We start from the raw sequence: 20,777 nt of genomic DNA on the forward strand, positions 1-20,777 counted from the left end.
AGTAACCAGGTACCATGTAACTGATAATTAAAAATATTATTCCTTTGAATCAGAAATTAATTCACAGCTAATTTGCTGAGGAGTAAAACATTTTTTCATTCTATTTTTTTAATTTGATATTTGAGGACGAAATTCTAAGTATGAGGTATGGAGAATCAGAATATGGCATCCTGGCCAATGAGAGTCCTTACCCATTAAAGCCCTGTTTGTTATTGTTTATTAAGTGATGACTGCAGATGGTTAACTCAGCAGGCTGAAGGTTATAGATGTATAAATAGTAAATAGTCGCTCTTCAGCTCTTTTCCGTCCCCAAGCCATGTGAACATAAGCTACTGTAAAACTAGTCTCTTCTTAATGCGATACTGTGCTTACATTAAAAAAAATAAACCTGCTAGGATTACCCATCACTCTTTGTCTCCTTGGTTTGGTAAGAGCTAGTGAGGCATCTCTTCTCCCTCTGTACCAGTTTAGCTGGGATGGCCAAAGTGAAGAGGAGGAAGGATGGAGACAAGGTTTCCTTCCTTTCCTTCATGGACCGCCTATTTCTTGTTCATCTAAATAGGAAATTAAATAGCAGCCTGATTACATCCCCTGCTCTGCTGGGGCTCAAGAGGCCAGGCAGCCTTCCACTGGCATAGCCTTGGGGGGTGAACTTTATGCCCTGGATTTGTGGATAAGACTTGTTTGTCTTTGTCTTCTCCTTGCAGGGAGGTAACTGACTAGGCCCTCTTTTGCCGCTCCCTGTGTACCGATATAGGATCAATTACAGTCTCAGCAATTTGTGGATTTTTATTATTCCAGGGCTGATGGTGTACCGCTTTGATTTTAGTAAAACAATTAACAATTAAGTTAATGTTACTGACTATGATGCAGACACTGAAATAGAATTCTTTGAATAAAAAAATAATAATTCTTTAAGTATATAAATAAAGCATGCTATAGATATGCATAAAAAAGACAGAAAGACATCCTGATTTTCCAGATTTGTTATATATACCCCTGCTCAGTGTGGGAATTTACATGATTAGAATTGGATGATGCTGTACATACATATTGCTATATTTGAATTTCTGTGCATCGTTTATTTTGTTCCACTGGGCAATCCTGGGATAGAAGAAAGCCCAGCTCTAATTTTTCTTACTTGTTTTTAATCAATGATCCTTAATTACACAAACTTTCTTCCTAATAACATGGACTAATGTCTTCTAATTAAAAATTAAAAATAAATGTATACCTAAGTAACACGATAAATACACAGCCTTAGTTCTTTAAGCCTTTTAATAAACTCAGCAAATTCCAGTGATGACACAGACAGAAAAAAGAGAATGCTTTAAAATATGTCAAAATGAAATGAAGGTAATGAAGCGTTTTCTTTTAAAAAAAATCAAACGTGTACTTAAGTAGCTAAAAGATATACGAGATCTAAAAATACAAAAGGGAAACAAGAAAAAAAAAAGCAGCCAAGAATTTAGTTCTAAAATGTGCATTGTAGTCATGCAAGATAGGAGTTAATGGGCCTCTGATAGGACAGACAGTTAAATGATTTACCACAACACTTTGTTATCAGTGTCTGCGCACAGAGCAAAGTTGAAGCAAGATATGCACTCTTCACAGTTGTTGAAAAATTACATACCAATTTCTAACAAAGTAGAAAATACAAATTTCCATTGGCAAAACTCTCTATATTCATCATTTCTTTCCAGAGTGATGATCTAGTGTTGTAATGTCATGAAGTTAATCCATTAATGTTGAAGTTAATGGTGAGAACACCACTTTTGGAAATAACCTTGTAATGGATCTTTCCATATTTTTATTATAAAACTGGGTTTGAAAGGTTTTTAAAAGGTCGTTTATATTCACATGGGACTGGGCAAAAAGAACTTATTTTCAAAGTAAAAGTTGACAGGCCATTAATTTACAATACAGACTAAATGTTATGGTAACTTTTCTATGTAATGCAGTGAACAGTGAGTGTGCTGTGATTCTTTGGCTGGAAAAAAGTAGCTGTATGCATGCATAATTTTAAACAAAGAGAAAGGTAGAGTATAATAAAGTTGGATAGACCTAAATGTAGAATAGATACTTTCTATAAAAAAAAAATCTACAAAACTGAAATTATAATTACTGTAGAATTTATTTATTTATTGCTTTATATATTTTATTATATTTGTGTAAATATTAATGTTTCCATATTTATTGTATATAATTCTGGCAGGAAAGAGCTCAAGTGCAGACTATTTCCAAAACAACCACCTGTCTCTCTCTTCTCCAAAGGAATAGTAGTGGTTTTCCACAAAATTATCACCTCTCCTGACTACATCTTCATACTTAACACAGGAGAATGACTTAAAAAAATTGTTTAGGCAGCTTCAGCTTAAGCGAGCTTAACCATAACATGTTCAGATGGTTTTCAGGAGTGGGGGGTTAGTAACCTCCTCCTAGATGTTTGATTGGTAGAAATAGGATCCCTTGTCCCAAAGAGGTAATCAGGTTGCTGTCCTAGTAGCTGAGGTTATCTGCTGCACAGTAATTGGGTGATGTGCCCTCTCATGAAGGAATAACATGGGAAAGAGAGGAAATACATGTTTTCAGTTCAAAATTATGGAGAGGACCTAGAGATGTTGAAGCAGCTTTTTAACAGGTAAGAGTTTGGGGGAACAATCAAAACCCCCAAAACTCCACCTGGACTCTATTCAAAGATCAAGTATGTTTCAGTGCCAATCTTAACCAAAATCAATCTACAGGCCTTCTGAGATGAAAATATAAGTGCACAAATATATATTCAAAACATATACAAATAATATTCCAAATGTATTTCTTTTTACTTGGTATTTAGACTCTTTAATCAGGGATTACATATTTAATTTCAGCTTTGTGTGGAGAATTCCTTATCTGAGTCAAAACAAGATTTCAAAAGGCACGAAAATAAAGACAGTCAAACCTTACTGTTTGTTTTTTGTCGATTGCTTCTAATGTTTACATGCAACTTACTGTTTCTATTTGCAAATGCAAACTTTTTTTTCTACTTGCATTGTCCCTTTGATTGGCTAGTTGTAGTCTTTGCATAGTACAAAAGTACAAGCAGATCATCGATTATCTTTGCTTTTTCATTTTGTTGTTAACGCATTAGGGATGAAATATGCAACTTCAGTGCATTTATATGGAAATTTGCTCTGAGAAAAAGACTAACAGGAAAGATGCGTGCGAGCTGGCTGCTGGCTGAATGAGTGTTCTGGATTTCCTGGCTTACTTCTGTCCTGAGACAGTTGGCCCAGCTGGAGAGGAGAGGGAACAGGAGAGGAGAAAGAGGAGAGGAAAGGGAAAAAAAAAGAATGACCAAGATTTAAAAATATATTGATAGGTTTACCAGTAGTATTTTGCTGTATTGCAGATTTAGTGCTGTTCCAGTAGATGGCACTAATTACATAAACAATTTGCTAAAATAAAGTAAATTAAAAAAAACCAACAAAAAAGTGAAAGCACAGGTATTAATTGTCCAAGTTTCGGTATTATTTCACTGTATAAAAAATAAAATTAGATAGAACATATTATTTCACTGTATTTTCCATCTTCATTTAACATCACAAATAGTGATAGCATAATACATAATAATGCATCCATCTGTTTGTGTCTCAGAAAAGAATAGTCAACATTCTAATCAGTGTTTATCAATTTGAGCTGTCATGTTTTATCTGGCATTTAGGGTTTGGTTGCTTGCTCTTCTCAGAGGTTAGAAGTAGTCCTATGGTCCTACAACTAAAAGAATTTAAACATTTAGAAAGACCTTAGTTACCAGGAAATCTGAGGAAGTCCTTTTGTTTTGGGGTTTTTTTTTTTTTGTATCAATGGTATAAATTGTTCATCTCCTTCTCTAATTTTATGGTGATCTGAGGTTTATTCTTTTTCTTTCTCTTTTTACTTCAGCAATTTTCAAAAGAAATACGACAATGGCAAATAAATGTAGATGTGGCAAATGACATGGCACTTAAGCTGCTCCGCGATTATTCAGCAGATGACACCAGAAAAGTAGAACTGATGACAGATAATATTAATGCGACGTGGGCTGTCATTAATAAGAGGTAGGATATAAATTCTGCTATTAGATTTGTTGTTAAACTTCATTAACATTCATTGTCCAGCTTTGCTTGGAGATCACAGGAGATGTAACTTTTGAAAATGACATGATTATAGTGAGAAAGGAAAGAATGATGACGACTCTTCTGTCATATTTTTTGGAAATATGTCTTTGAAATGCCATTTAATTCTCTCAAATAAAATTTTGCCTCCTGCCAATTTTCCTCTGCTGTAACCAGTTGCCAGCTAACTGCAGTTGATAGGTTATATGTTTTAAATATATAAAATGAAGTGTTTCATATTTCTATGTACTATCTCCACATCAAAATCACTGTAGTGATCTTGAGTCCTAAACTGAATCTGAAAATGACAGACATATCCTATTGAAGGAGGTTCAAAGTAGAAACGTTATCCTGTACATTTTAAGCAAATTTCTAGTCAAGAAAGTTTTTATTAGCTCCTTGATCATATTCTTGATTACATTTCACAGTCTTGCAGTGTTTGGTTTAGATACCAGTTCCTTACTAAAAGCAATTTTTGCAGCTTGCCACCAAATTGTGAATCATACAATATGCAATCTGTAAGCTCAGAACATATTGCAGAATAAAAACTACTTTATAGTAGTGAAAGAGTTTTAAATCATTGCACGTTAGATGAGATATGTAAAAATTAAATCAAAGCTGTTTTATTCAGTCTCTTGGATTAAGTTTTATAGCTTATAACTGAAACTAGAACTGAATTAGATTTTAACATGTTTTTAATTAAAGTCTATGAACAAGGCCAGAAAAGTCAGTTTAGTTAAATATACAATAAATTCAGGAGATCTTCTTGCATAATGGCAGTTACTTAAATCACTGATGATTCCCACTTTTTGTTTAATTTTTTTATGAAGTTGTGTCAGCTGCCGGCTGGGGTAAAACCACGACAAGTTGATATTCATATGAATCACTTCAGCATTTTTTCTGAAGCAGACTTGCCACTGACTTAAGATCCTGTTCAAATGAGAGAAGAGATGCTATTGATGTCCACTAAAAGAAAGCTACATAATAATTTGAAAGCTTTTTTTTTTTTTTTTTTTTTTTTAACAAGAGCAATGACTAAACTGATAAATTAATATAAGTATTCAGTTAATATCTGCTTGCATTTCTCCGGTTATACTAGTAGCTATTTTAGAGTTAGTAGTAGTAGCCATAATTTAAAGAAACAATGTTTTGCTCGTTGTGGTCTGAGAAACAGGCAAGGGGGAACATCTATTCCCGGATGAGAAAGGCTGCATGTCTAACGCTCAGAACTGTTCTCCATGAGTAGGTAAAAGCGGTAGCTCAAAAGAGTTAGATGGGAGAACCAAAGGAAATTGCTTTTGTCAGTATGCAGAACTACAATCCGCACTTGCTGAGATGGCTTTGTAGTCCTTAAGTCCAGGATATGTCTGTAGCTGCTGTGGATGCTCATGTGTCATCTTTAAATCTGTTAATGCTTCAAGCACAAACCCAAGTGTGTCTAATGTTGCCTAAATGTGAAAATTGTCATTGCTGCACGGGCTCAGCCAAGGACTAGACTAACAGAGAGTACAAATTTTTCAAGACACACTCCTGGCAAACTTCTGTAAAACCCCCAGACTTGTTCCCAGCCGACATGTTAGATGAATTACTGTGGTAAATCTTTTATGTCTTACAAGAGGGCTGTTTAGGTGACTGAGTTGACATTTCCCATTAAGAAGTACAAGAGGATAGGGTTAAGCTTGAACAGGTAACCATAAAATTAGAATTTGCTAATTTTTTATTGTATGACTTTGCTCCCTTTCTATTTTTTTTTTTTTAATTCAATGTTTTGTATATAATTTTGGTAAGACTTTCATGAATTGGGAACTTGAAAAAGAAGCACGCTGCAAACAGTAATTGATAAGCTTCTCTAAGGTTTCTATCTGTCTTTTGTGAGACATTGATAAATATGGAGGTACTAAGGCATCAAGTCAGCGAAAGACTTGTACTTGGAAGATTTTCCGCACCTGTAGATTTTTCAGCTTGCTTTGAAGCAGTAGCCAGGCCTTTTACCCATGGAGCAGCTCCTGAGTGAGGTCTTGAAAGAACCTCCTAGATTTCTTTTGTTAAGGAGCTTTGTGGAAAGAGATGGAGTTTATGGTCCTTTGCGTGACTTCAGTGCCAATTTGTTCTGGGGTTTGTTTGTTTGTTTTTCCCTCCCTTTATGCTTCAGCTTTCAGGATATTGCATAGAGCAAAACAAATTGTTTATGGGTTTGGGGATCTTTTGAACCATAAGAGAATATGTAGAGAATCAGTAGAAAGGAAATACATCAACTGCTTGTCACAGGCTCCAGGAGAGGCTAGTTCTCCACTGAGATATGTATGCAATGATTTTTCAGATATATCAGTAAGTGTTATTTTCATCTAGACCATGAGTAAGTAGTGCTCCGGTGACTCAGTGACCTTGCAGTGATGTAGAAATACGTTCCAAATAATGTTCTTGACCACTTCTCCAGTATTTCAGAAATAGTTTTATCACTGTTTATACATGTCTTGAGTGCCAAGAGGAGATATTCTGGTAAAGATTTTGGTTTCTTCTCCCTATATCCTTATTTTAAATGGTCTGATTATTTTGTTGATATTTTCTTTTAAAAAGGAAAATTGAGCGGCTTACGTTGTTTTGAACTGGTTTTCCTGTAACCTGCCATTAATATCAGGATTATGTGTCAGTGTAAAAATTGTGAAACCTCCTTTTCCATGAACCAGATTATTAAAACAACAGGCAGGCAAGCAGCAGTAAAATTCCACTTTGCCTGTTGGTAATAGTTCAGCCAAAGCAAGTACTTTAGTCATTAAGGCAACATCTGCCAGCTTGTGTTTTGTTTTGCTTAAGTAGATTTGCAGCTGATTGCTGTGTGTTTACCCTTTGCCTTACTGTTCTGTTTTATAACATTGAACCATAAGGAATAACATCCTAACTCCTTTAATAGCCAAACTGGTGAGTGCTTGATGGTTGCTTCACTTTTTTCACTTGCCACTTTTTACTTTTTATTTTTGTCGTTGATACTGCAAAGATACACTAAAAAGCACATGACCTGATCAGTTGGGCAAAAGCCAGAGTGACTTGTAAACAGGTCTCTTCCTCTTCTCTTTGGAAGCAGCGACTTTCCAAGAAATAACTGTATTATTTAAGCTGAGGCAATTAAGGAGAAAGCAATCTGTATTGCTTGTATTAACAAAAATAAATCTAACAGATGAACTAAAGTGTTCTCAAGAGAAAAAAAAAATACAATGAAGGAAGCAACCATTAGAAATTTACTACATATAAAAATGTTTGTTATGATAGTATTATGTTACTCCCTCCTTTAGTGGCAACTCATGTTTTATGTCAATTACCATATAAAACATAAACACTTGCTTAAATTTGTTCCTTTCCTGGGAATCCACCAAATGTGTTTAAATTTCGCTAACTTAAATATTAAGCTAAAAAAAGACTTAGATCTCTCTTAAATGGCGCATATATTATGACGATAATTACAGAATGTACTCTAAGAATTGGTTGGGACTCCAACCCATCACTGTCTAGCAGACATCTTCATCTTCAAATATTTGCATCGCCCACCGGTTCCTGTGCTCAAGTTCAGTGGAACTCAGGCTGCACAGTAGGTGTTAAGAGCTTGCACTGCTCAAGATGCCTTTTTTGGCTCCTGAGACAAGATACAGGACACATGCATCAGTCAAAATACCCACTACAAGGTATGGGCAGTGAAGAATCAATGTATAATTAGATTTATATCGTTGTTATTAGTTTAAGTTGTAGGGAGTTAGAGAGGGAGTGGCAAGGAGTTGAGTTGCTAGACAACCTATCTGAAGTCTGATACACCAACTCCCATATTTATCTAAGAACGGTGTTAATTCTCTAAAGCAGCCAGTTGTACAAACACCTTGATTTTGCATTTCAGCTGGACAGTATGAAATGCAAATGGCCACACAAACTAAGGACATAAACAGTACAAAAGTATGATGCATATTTGTTTCCTATGTAAATGCATAATGTGACAGTGATGATGAAAGTGAAAAAGGTCAAAAAAGGTCATAACCTAGTTTTGGTCTTTGAGCAGCAAACCTTTCCTTATCAGAGGTTGCTTGTTATAAGAATACAATTGTTAGAATGTAAACTTTATCTGTACATCATGTTTGTAAGTGTTCTGTTAGCCTGCACAGAAAGAGCTTGACCGTTCCACTGGAGACAGGTTTTCTTAATATACTGTATCTGTTCTACTACTACTTTGCTTTATGGCACTTGTGGAAGTAATTACATTTGTGTTACAGTTGAATTGCATTCTGGGTGAGAAAAACTGCATTTACACATTGGCAACAGCCAGGAGTATGAAGTGTGTTAAGCTATACTGAAGATTCATAGTTGGGTTTGGTAGCTAGACCTTTCTGGGAGCTATCTCTAAAAAGCTTATTCGCTCATTTAGGCTTAGACTGCTGAAGTCAAGAAGGAAAGAATTCATAATATGTTTTAATTTAAAGAACATTCCCATCGTCTAGGTTGTCCAAGCAAACTCAGCCTTTTCCTTTCCATTCTTCTATTGCTTTGAAAGTTGGTCCACATTCCTTAAATCAGTATAATTCCATGCCTATGAACAGCTATCGTAGCTCTTTGTGCAGACGCACTTTCTTTGAGCACAGTGAAACAACCGAATGAAACGCGTTAGTGGCCATGGGAACCTTGTTTATATGGGAGGCTTGTTTACACCTCTGTGCCTGCGGCTGTTGTCCTGGCTATAGAGCTGCGTTGGTGTGGGTGTGAGCAAGAAATCATTGCAAATGAAGACTTCAGATAAAGATGACAATGGTCAAATGTAATTTTCTGATGTAATTTTTGTTCTTTTTTTTTCTCCCCCAAAGAAACCATAGTATGATAATTTTTGTTTTTATCGTCGTGGTGTGGTGATTTATTGATTGTTTTTGAAATAACTTCGCTAGACTCAAGAAAGTAGATGTGTAGAGTGACTGCTTTTTTACAACCAATATGTCATGCTGAAGCTTGGTATTTACACCAGCTTAACAATAGATACTAATTTAAAATTGCAAAGACTGCTGATAAACATTGTGATTGTAGGGCAATTATTTTGTTTTGTCAGAGATGTTGATAGTACATGTTTATCTTTGCCTCTCTTATTTAAAAAGGCAAATTTTCAGTCTAGGTTTTTGTCATGCAGTCTTTAAGAACTTTGCTTGTTTTTAATTCTATAAGGACTTCTTTATTTTTACTTAGTAGAACTATTCACGTTGAATGAAAATGAGTCTCTGCAGCCTCAGGTGTCACACCCAAGATTATGTGAAGGAGCAAATAGTTTTATATGTCAGCATGTCTTTCTGAAGAACTGATGTAGCTCTGTTGACTATTATTTGAATAGGAGAAACAAAGTTTTCAAAAAAGTGTTTAATCTGGAACTCTTCTGGAAAGCTCGATTTTTATACAGGGTCCTAATGTCTTTCCCATTAGACAAAAAAGTACAAAACCCCTTTAATTTTCATGAAACTGATTTGCCTCACTTTGTCAGTACAGCTCTCCATGCTTCTCAGAAGTTACTCTCCAGCAGAGTTAGCAAACTCTAAAGAAAAACTCTTTACTAGCTGCTTGTGATGCATGAATGTTAAGGCTTTTGTGCTTGAAATATGGGTACCTTTGAAGTTTCCTAAGAGTTGTTTTCAGATAAAGGATTAAAGTATTTTTTGTTTTCTTTGTTCCATTCTGTTACTATTATTTTAAACGAAATAGCGCACCCTCAAAAAAAGATCTATAAAAAGGATGTGAATACTACTCTAGCAAGGTTTAGATGCTCTGAGTTTAATTTGAGATATTTGGTGGTTTATGGTTTACTTGGTTAAATATCATCCCCTAACATATCCATATTAAAAAGTACACCTAAAATGCCATTTGGGGGAGAGGAATTGTTTTTGATAATCCCAAGCTTATCAGCAATGACATCAGTTAACATTTCTTTCTTATTTTTTTCTTCCTACTGCCCCTAAGAATGATGACATTTCAGCCACATACAGGAAAAAATATAAAAAGACATAAATAAAAACGCCATATGAAGCTCCTATAAATAGGAGAGCTTGAAAGTCATCTTAGCTGCTTGTATTCTAGTTTTCACCTTTGTTCTCCACTCAGCTGACTGTATTTTTTGTGCTGTATTGACACCAGTGTGTGGATCCAAGATGAGAAGTTATCTGAGGGTACCGAATATTTGTGGTTTACTTTGTGAGAGGATATGCAATGCTTTCACAATGCTAGTAGGATGAGCTGAAAAAGCAACGTTACCCAGAATATGATGATTCATCATATCCACCTTTGTGAACATATTCTTGTGATTTTTGAGAAACTCTTTTTGGATTAAAAAAGGAAAGACTTCTTGAGTTATTTCAGGAGAGGGCAGCGTCAGTAATACGGTGCTTGACTAAAAGGGTCTACGGATCCGTGTGACTTCAGGGACATGTTTCTTAAAACTTTTAATATCAGTGTGAATAAACTTAATGTTCTCACCAACTTGAACAGATACATTTGTAGGCTAGTATTTTTATTACTTCCAGAAAGGCAATAGATCATCCATAGGTCTGCTAAGTCCTCCCACAGACAAATAGGAATGACTTCAAAGGGAAAGGTGGTGGTGTTCTTAAATTAATTGCTTTTTTTCAACTTGTCTGTCCCACAAGTGGCTTGCTGAGGTTTTTAAAACACCATGAATTCAGCCGATTGATAGTTTAGTAGTTTTGGTCGGTAACTGTAGTCTAATGTTAATGATTTCATTGTAGACAATTAAAAAGGAGGACAGCACTGGCATTTTGCAAAGAGGCCTTCAGCTTCAAATACTGAGAGCAAGTTAATTAAAACTAGGCAAGAAAAGTGGAAGTAGAACATCTAGAAGACCATTCCTTACTGCTCAGACAGTTGCTCTTTCCTTTTTTTTTTCTCATTCTTAGTTTATATTTTGATCTTGAGTGAAATAGAATTCTGCTGCTTTGTTCATATTTACTGTGCATTAAATGCTGTTTATTCCTTGCTGATGAAAATGAGAACAGTTCTCCTGTTGTAGTAAAATCCAACGGGATAAAATCATTAAATAGTTTATGGCACAGAATTCGAAAGAGAGAGGAGTTTATGGACTAACTTGAATCATAATCAGACCTTAATACAGACATTTGAAAGAAACATTCGATTTGAGGAATCTCATTCTTTTTGGATCCACAGGAGGAGCAAGGTACTAAGGAAGACATAAGTAAGCCTGATTTTGTGAGAGAAAGAACAGAAATGTCAATTTTTGTTCTTACTCCGTTAGAAGATTAAGACAAATATGTTGTTCTTTTTCTTAAAGGTGAGATTTCCTGAAGTAATTAGAGAGTTTTAGTCTCTATTAGAACAAGAACAGAAGCTAATGCTCTGTGCCCTGAAAGTTCAACCTTAAATCTATTTCCTATTAGTTTGCAGATAATTTAACAAACTGTAACAAACTGATTATTGCTCTCATCCAAAGCTTACTGCAGCAAATGAATGTCTTTCCCCTCAGTAGACTTCTTATCAGGTTTCAGGTCCTTAAAAACAAACAACTGAACAGAAATTAATAAAGCTGATGGACTAGCAGAGTACCAGCGAAAAGGAATTTGACCTTAATTGTCATTTTTTGTTTGCATTATTATTCTTGTGGTAACCTTGTTTTGTTTTTCCTGGTGTTTTCTGTGGATTTTTTTTTTTTTTAACAGCATTTCCTTGCTATTGCAAGCTTTGGTACTTCATGATTGTTTAGCTTCTGATCAGCTGCTGTGCAGGCAGTCTAAGCTTCCCCCTCACTGGCTTGTCAGTCATGCTTGAAACTGAGAGGTAAATTCAGTCTGCCTATTACATTTTTAGTCTCTCTTTGGAAGTTGCCAACACATGTGTCAATTTGACAACAGCGGTGCTTGCCTTTTGTTCCACGGCTGTGTTTTAACTATGAAAGAAATTTCAACCACATGCTGGTTTTATATAAACTCACAAAGGAATTGGCAAATGACAACAAATCCTTATCATTTGGGATGGGGATCAGTGGCACAAGAGGCTGATAGTCGTGACTCTCATTGACCAGGGCAGAGACCTGGGGAAGTGGCAATATTGAGGGCAGATGGGAAAGCAACAGAATTAGCAATGTAATTTTCTTGCATGTCCTAAAATAGGGGCGATGAGAAATCATTGAGGAATGGCGAGATTAAACTGATAAATCTTGAGGACAGAGCTTTTAAAGTGCATCTGATACAGGTACATAGAAGAGGAAACAGTAAGTAAGCAAGGAATTTGTGAAAGGGAAAAGGTCAATATTTCATGTTGTTTAGCATTCAGTATCAATCACTTGTTGACCAATACCCCAAATTTAACTGTATTGTGCTACATCCCCTGAGAAATGTAAAAAATGTAGAGCTCTTCCCCAGCTACTAAGCATTACATCTCCTGCAAACCATAAGAAATATTATCTCCTGCAAATGATAAGAAATAATAGCTCTTGGAATTATCACTATAGCTGGTATATCTGCAGGTTCTTCCTTTGTTCAAGAGGAATAATCAGTTATGTATTTGATACATATCTGTTTAAGCACAATACTGCCTTGCGGCAATGAATTATACAGGTCCACTTTTTGTTGATGAAGAAAAAAAAGCATTAGTTTTAACTGTTTAAAATGTGCTACATATTTGTGAGATTCCATTTGTTCACTTGACGCAGTATATGGTAAAAACAAATTTTTTTTAATTACCTGAACTGCCAAGCTTGCAACACCCATTTCCCACTTTCTGCATTTTATCTTATTATATCTTGTGGGGTGTTTTTTTCCTTATTTTCTTTTTCTTGTTTTCTTTCCTATTGTTTATATGCTTTCTTATTTTTTTTTAATTCATGGCAAGCTAGACTTGAGCCTTATTTAGTGTTGCTTTTTTGGTTTGGGTTTTTTTTTTTAATCTAACTTGGATGCATTTTCTGTACCCCCCAACATGACTTACATATGCTGATTTTGGTTAATTTTTGTTTTAAAATCTGAAAGAGATGCTGCTGTTTATTATCAGTAATGATAAACAGTTCAGAAATTTCCATGATTTCTTGGTGCTTAGAGCATGTCTGAGGTTGATACCTCAGCTATGTTAATTAATTACTGGTAGTGTCTATTGCTCTATTATGAACCATACATCTTTATTGATTCTAAGAGGGTAGATTTATTTTTGTGGTAGTTGACCTGTATGTTTTGCAGTGTGGTTTTACTCCAAGTGACCAGAGGCAATTCTTCCAGGGCTGTCTTCTCTCTGCGTTCCTGTGGGAACACCAGCAGAATAGACTTGTTCAAATGAGACGGCACTAAGAAACCGTAGTTCAGATCTGCCTTTGTTGCTGTGCTGAGCCCTTGGAGCTGTGGACATTTGTCACTGTTACTTCTTTTCATGTTGGCGAAAGTAAAAGTAGAAGCATGGAACACTTTTATTAAATTTTTGCTTTGGCTAAATTGGTTTTCACATCATGTCACTGCTTTAATCATTTTATGTCTGATGTTACTCTCCTTTGTGCTGGTTGAGATGAGGTATCCAAGAGTCATCATCCATCAGGAGAGTGAGTTAAAGATGGTCGTAATATTTATTCTGGAGTTTTTTGAGAGAGTACTATTTCAGATGCTAGTATGTATTGACTTCTTCATTAAGCTGTTGGTCTTGATTTTAAATACTAAATTCCTTCAAGGCTACAGCTAGTTCAGAACCCAGCAGTGTGTACTGAATTTAAATCTTCCTTGTAGCGTCTGGTATTTTGGACATACCTATACTGAATCTTTCTGCTGTCGCATTCCTGATTTGTTCCATCTGGAATTATTCACAGTCCTTTCTGGGTTTGACTAATCTAAATAAGCTTGCCATCTTGCTCTTCACACTCTTTTCCCAATGGTTAATTAATGTACTGAATAACACCTAGTGCTGCTCCCTTGGGACAGGTTCCTAATGCTCAGGGTTGAATGCTATTTATATCGACTACATTATACGTTCTTAATCTCAGTTTTGTTTCATTCAAGAGGTTTCTGTAAGAAAACGTTCCCTCTCTGCAATGATTCCTAAATAGCTCCTTGTACAGGGGCTTAACTTGTGGATAGCAAATAGATTATATTGCTGTATTGTTAGTTTTCATCTTTTGTTTCAATTAATTCTAAGAAAAAGCTGGCGAATGTATTTTTCTCAAAGACACAGATTTTTATTGGCCCATAATACACTTATTAAAGAAATGTAGAATGCTATTTACACATGAAAACAGAAATCTTCTCAAGTATCCATTCCCAATAGAGGGCTTCATTTCTGTTTCTGATGAAAACACAACACTTTAGTAATTATGTATAATCTTTATAAGTAGTTTCTCCTTCTAGATATATATTTGTTTGGGTGCTGTCTGATTATGAAGGGGCAACATTTAGCTAGTCATAAATATTAAAGATTGTTGAACATAATTACATGTTCATGTGGTGTCATCAGCAGTTTACTACATGTATAATGCGCTTAGCTCGGACTGGGTCAAGTGAACCAGTCATGTTAAATTTACTAGAATAATGTCACTACTTGGCATTTGGGACTACTAAAATTAGTAAGATAAATAAGCCGTTCTTGTTTAGATTGTCATTCTGAATAAGCTCTGGCACATTAAAAAATCATATAGAGATCAGATTTGAACATGCAGTTATCATTAAAGATATTTAACAATTTCAAGTAATTGAGACAAACTATATTGCAGGTATTGGATAGCAGATGATGACCTTTTTTTTAGATCAGAAGTACAGATAATCAAGAAAGAATTACAGAAGTTAATATAAGAAATCAAAATAGCACATAAATATATTAAAGACCTGTAAAAACCAATGTGTCATGGCAATATCATATGGATTTAAAAATATCTATTTATTTCCTTGACTGTTCAGTTTTTTTATCCTTTAGATAAAGAAAGATTGTACAGTATATAAAAATCACTCAGTAAAGTATGGAAATTTTGAGATCTGTAGGTGCTGCAAAACGTGGAATTTGTGAGAAAGACTATTCTAATACAGCATTTCTGCATAACATTTTTATGACTAATTTTTACGCAGTCATGTGCACATACCTCACACTGCAAGAGCAGAATGAAATGAAGGAGATCAAGTAACACTGCAGGTTTTTTTACTAATGCACTTATACATTTACTTCTTTGCATTTTTAATAGGAAGGTTAACGAGTTGTCTGTAGTGCACCCGTGCATACCTAATAAATGTGTTAATAGCAGTTGAACTTAATTTTTGTCAGTTGCAACACAAGGCAGCCATCTCCAGTGTTTGCCTGAGGTTAAGAAAGTTAGAAGTTTCTCTGTTTTGCTTTCTTATGATTCTTCTGAGATAACCTGTCTCTGTTTTTTAGTGATTTACATTATTTTTCCTTCCATGAACTCTTAACACGATTGTTCTAATCTAATTTCTAGGAATCCTTTGTAGTACTAGAACATAGCTTGAAAAATTAAGATGACTACCATCTGAAAAAAGTAATATCCAAGCCAAATAATGGGACATTGCATGATCTGCATCAATACCGCCTTTTGCTAGTCAGTTATTTTCTTGTGATTTCTGTTGTGGCTATAGATTGGGTTTCACATCTGTAGTCAACCTTATGCATACAGGTCTCTGATGAAACAAAACCTTTTCCCTCTCAAGCTTTGTGCACTGTTAGAAAAACCAAGCCATGACTTCTCCAAACAAAGAGGAAAACATGAAATAACGAATCATTTAGTGATACAGATATTCTTGTAGGAAATTGCAATGCTATAGCGACAGTCTATCAGAGCTCAATACTGGATCTTACAGAATGGGAATGTGATTTTTATTTTAAACAGTTTCATATACCTGTGTACTCTTAGATGTGTTTATCCCAGCTGTCTGTCCAGCATTTAGGCACCAAAATGTTTGTATCTGTTTCATCCATAGGAATTATTTGAGAGTTTTGTCTTCACATTTCTGGAGACTTTTCCCCCTCCGTGTGATGGATAAGAGTTATTTCTTGCAAGATCATTTGAGTATGTGTGCTACTTCTTTATTATTTTTTTTTTCTCAAATCCTATTTACCAGAGATGGATACATTAAAAAGAAAATGGGTTTCAAGTTAGTATTTTAAAATGTATTGCCATGCCCTTTCACCCGTGAAAAACTATAAATGTAAGCATATTTCTTGGAAGATGAGCTGGGATGCAATTTTTCAGCTAATTGGAAAAAGCAGGACTAAGTCAAGGACTGCCAACCAGATTTCGATCTTAAGATATGATGATGATTATTGTGTCAAATACAATCACGAATGTGAACAAGAGTTCAAGCTGGTTTTAATGAGGCTTTTATTTAGATTTAGGCCTCCTATTCAGAAATAACAGCAGCTAGGTGGAAATGAATGGTTTTAACAGATGAGCTTGGTTCCTTCTGCAAAAAGAACAGGAAGAACCTTGATGTTTCAAAATCTCATTGTGTTGCCACATACAAGCCAATTCAGTCTTCGTTAACGCATCTGTTTATACAAGACAATTTTAAATGTATCTTTTGGTTACATAACAGAAGATATAGAGATATGTTTCCTTTAAGGAACTTAAGGTATACTTGATGAATTTCTCTGCATGAGCTGAAGTAAAGATGACTTGTCAGTTAATCTGATGAATGCATCAGTTATGCGTGCATTTCCATGACTAAAATTTGGAAAGTGATTTGAGAACAGGTATACATATGTTTAAGAAAAAGATATGCATCTCCCCAGACCTTAGATAATTTATCTAGAATATGTAGAGGATACTTGCATGACAATGAATACAAAATAATAAGTCATAAGCCAAATCAAATGTCTTTTCAATGTAAACACCTGACAATTACTTCAAAATCTATGGAAGAGGAAGAAAACATTGCAAATTATGCACTATTTAAGAGTTAGATTTGGACGAGTCTGCCAGAACTGCATGTGAGCACACAAAATTTCCGGTATATCTACTTTTGTCATGGCTTTTCATAGTAGAATAGTCAGACCCCCTCACTCCCAGACTTAGCGTTTTGTTGTATTTGTGCCTGTCTCCACTCTGTTAAATTGTCCAGAACTGTTGTTTGAAGGGTTACATTTTCTTCTGCTAAGAATTTTTGTATTTGAAATTTGTCCAAAAATGAATTGAGGTAGAACTATCACAGAACATCCTGTTCCCTTTGAGGTCAGTTGCAGGTTAGCCATTCATCTCAGTGGAGTTAGGCTTTTCTCCGTAAGGCTTTCAGATAAAACACATACTGAGTTCTGTTAAACTGAGTGTGAGTTGAACATCATCTGAATTTGCTGAATTAGGTTCTGGAATTTCATTATTTATTTCTGTGTTTATATTTACATGATCCCAAGCAACAGAACTAGAGTTACAGTTTCTTCCCAATATTGCTGAAACTCCATAATAATAATTTATTAGTATTCCTCTGTATTCTCATATTACCTCTGGCTATAGTTCCTGTTATATGACAGTCTTTCTGCACTAGATCTATTTTAATCACATTATCTCCTTATATTTGGGAATTTATTCTATATTTCAGTTTTCTGTAGGAGTCTGAAACCTCCTCAATAGTAAAGAATAAGTATATAAGATATGGAGTGGTTCTTTACAACTAATATTACTGAATTAGGTTATATGGCTGTAAGAAACAGTCTGCCGTCTGTCCTTCTTACTCAGATGGCAACCAGCTGCTTCTGAGCTGAACATACCAGAGCTGGACCTTGACCATCACCTTTATTTCTATTTAGCAGTTTTATGCTGCTTAAAATATATTGAAATATTGGAATAGTTGTTTTAATATATCTTGAGTCAATCTGATCTGTCAGCATCTTTGTGTAATGTGAGTACTACTTAAGGCCCGTGTTTTAGAGGGTAAGAAAAAATTATGTGTGTGTTTATCTAAGCATTTATTTAGTGTTACTCTCACTTAACTTAAGATGATGCATGGTACAATAAGAACTGTAAGTGCTGCCAGAGAAGTTTTCCAGTCTGGAAACAGGCTTCTTTCTCTTGCATGATAGCAAATCACCGTTCCGCTAGGCCACTGAGCTCAGCCCTCAGAGGTTGCAGCTTTAAATGAGAACTACACTAAGAGTTTAATGGTATCCTTTGTGAGCCCTAATTGATTTCATGTAATGCCATCAGTGCGTTTCACAGTCTTATTAAATTTAGTTGTTTCTACAGTAATTAAGGGTAAGAAAACAAGTGACTTTAGAATATAATTATTTTCATAATCAGTTTTAATTACACTTCACTGTCTTAGAAAGCAGAGATTTTATCTTAATAAAATATATCTGAGTAATTAATATTCTGTTTATTGGATGGCACTGTTGACTGCCTTGGAATCTCAAAAGAATGGTATGTTTTGGAATGCAAGGAAAAACTTAATTCTACGTATTATAGACCATGAAGTGTGAAGAAGACTTAAACAGAACAATAATCTTTTTATTTCTTTTGGTGGAATAAGAGACCAGTTTTGTCTGTTTGTTTTTAGTTTTGATTTTAGGATTTCTTCTTTTTCTGACTTCTCTCTTTGTTGGGAATATTAGAATTATTAAATGTTATCTTCCTATTTTTTGCTGGTGCATTACTTGAATGATACGAGGGTTAGACTGGAATCTGTTCCATGAGTTCAGAGAATTGAGGGTGGTGGTGGTGTTTGTGGGGTTGTGTTTTGGGGGAGGGGTTGTGGTCTTGGTTTGTTTGTTTGGGGTTTTTCTGTTTGCTTGCTTGCTTTGTTTTGTTTTTGAAGCTACTACTTTTAGGTTTTGACTAAGGGTTATCTAGCAAAGCTTCTTGAGTGAATCCATCAGAACATTATTCTGTATCTACAAGTAATTTTTAATGATACTTCATATGTCTGTGATGGTTGTGTGGTGTTCAGATTCCCTTTTCTTTAACCTGGCAATTCTTAAGATTTAGTCTCTGGAAAGTGATTGATTTTAATGAAAATTTATCAGGAGATTAGAAATCCCAAGTAAACATAAAATGTTTTCAATAACATAAAAGATAACCTGTAATTAGTTTTAACTACAAAGGAATTAAAATGATCCACTTAGTTTCATAATGATTTTTCTGTAGTTTGCGATGTAAGTATGATAATCTATGGTTACAATGAACATAGGGAAAACGTACACTTATATTATGGTTTTATATATTCTCGACCTATGCCAAGGCAAGAAAGTAAAAGGAGAGAAGAGCAATGGGGGCAAGAAAAGCTTGTTAGAAAAAAATTCTGCCTAACTCTCTCTGTGCCTGCCATCCCATTAAGAGGCATTTTGGGAATGTGGGATGCCATAAGTGAACAGAGTATAAGAAGAGACAGAAATTATTCTTAAAAAGGTTGACAAGGAATTTTCCTCTGTGAGAACACAGATCCTCTGTGCTGATGTTGGCAGGTGCTTATTTGAAAAGAGGATATTTAAAGGTCCTATACAGAAATCTGCGTATGTGATTTTGTGCCCCAGGGTGTGATATTTCCTTTGCTTTTAGCAACCCTTCTCAATCTGACAAATAACGATGTAGAAGAGATGGGGAATTAATATCTGATCTGAAACTTCACAAACAAACACAACTTTTTCTTTTTTCGTTGTTTTCTCATTAAATATCAAGGGTGCTTTAATGAGGAAAAGTAGCAAACAGTTTAAATTCAAAGATATGGTTTTAAAATGCTTTTGTGTCTTTAGTAACAAAGAGAGCAGTTCAAAGGAGAATGCTGCGGGGGGGTTGATGATTTTTGTTTTCATATAGGGTCTGGCTATTTTGAGAAGGGCTGTGGCAGGTATAAGACTAGAAACAAGCCAGCCAATGAACAATAGCAAAAGAAATAATTTCTCTCTCTTGCTGCATCCGTTTTCCTATGTACATAAACACCAGAAACATTTTTTAATACAACATATTTTCTGGTTTTGTAGAATTTTACAACAGAAACTGCTTAGGAAAAAACAATTGCATCTTTCTTCACAGAGTGAATAATTGCTCTTTGACACATTTCCCTGTTTTTGTCAACAGATATTTAAGAAAGGACAAATTATATGGGCTTATTACTACGATCAGGAGATGGTTTAGGATGCTCTAGTTTTAGTATCTGAAGAGACTGTCATCATTTAAGAAACTGTGTGTAATTATCAGGGAAAGAACAACACTGCGTCCTTATCAAGACAGATAGCCTGAGTTCCAATGGGAGGATGGGGACATTGAGAGGTTTTGTTCTTCTTTCCTGCATAAGTAAAGAGAATCAGCAAAGAGCTGCCTTTGAGTGTTTATTTTGCAGCAGCTGTTGCACTTAGTCTCTCTGTATGCACAATTACACCTGGAATTTAAAATCATTTCACCAGTTATTCATATGTAATCAATATGGATAGTGCAGCCAAGGCAGAGATGCCCTTCGACTTATCTGAAGACACTGAGAGTCAGCTTTCAGCCAGTAGATCACATTGTTGAGAAATAAATGTTAGGCAGAGAAATAAATGTTAGGCAGAGAGAAGTACTGCACATAGAAAGAAATATGCCACTGGTTGGAATCCTGTTCATATGCCTGAATCATCAGGGCAGTATCTGTATGTTCCCATTGGGATCCAAAACTGGCATTTTTTTCTTGCTTATTCAAAGACCTTTTCACCACTGAAATGAAA

At 35.1% G+C, this 20,777-nt stretch overlaps 1 protein-coding gene across 8 annotated transcripts in view; it reads left to right on the forward strand.

The window, feature by feature from the left end:
- The window catches only part of DMD (dystrophin), a 1,320,554-nt gene that overhangs the window by 1,036,801 nt on the left and 262,976 nt on the right, over nucleotides 1-20,777 (forward strand). For all 8 annotated transcript variants that reach the window (XM_075774516.1, XM_075774534.1, XM_075774546.1 and 5 more), the window contains one exon: nucleotides 3,925-4,079. In XM_075774516.1, the coding sequence (XP_075630631.1) occupies nucleotides 3,925-4,079 (155 nt within the window). The remainder of the gene's footprint in view (nucleotides 1-3,924; nucleotides 4,080-20,777) is intronic.

This window comes from Balearica regulorum, chromosome 1 (assembly GCF_011004875.1).
Source record: "Balearica regulorum gibbericeps isolate bBalReg1 chromosome 1, bBalReg1.pri, whole genome shotgun sequence".
NCBI lineage: Eukaryota > Metazoa > Chordata > Aves > Gruiformes > Gruidae > Balearica > Balearica regulorum.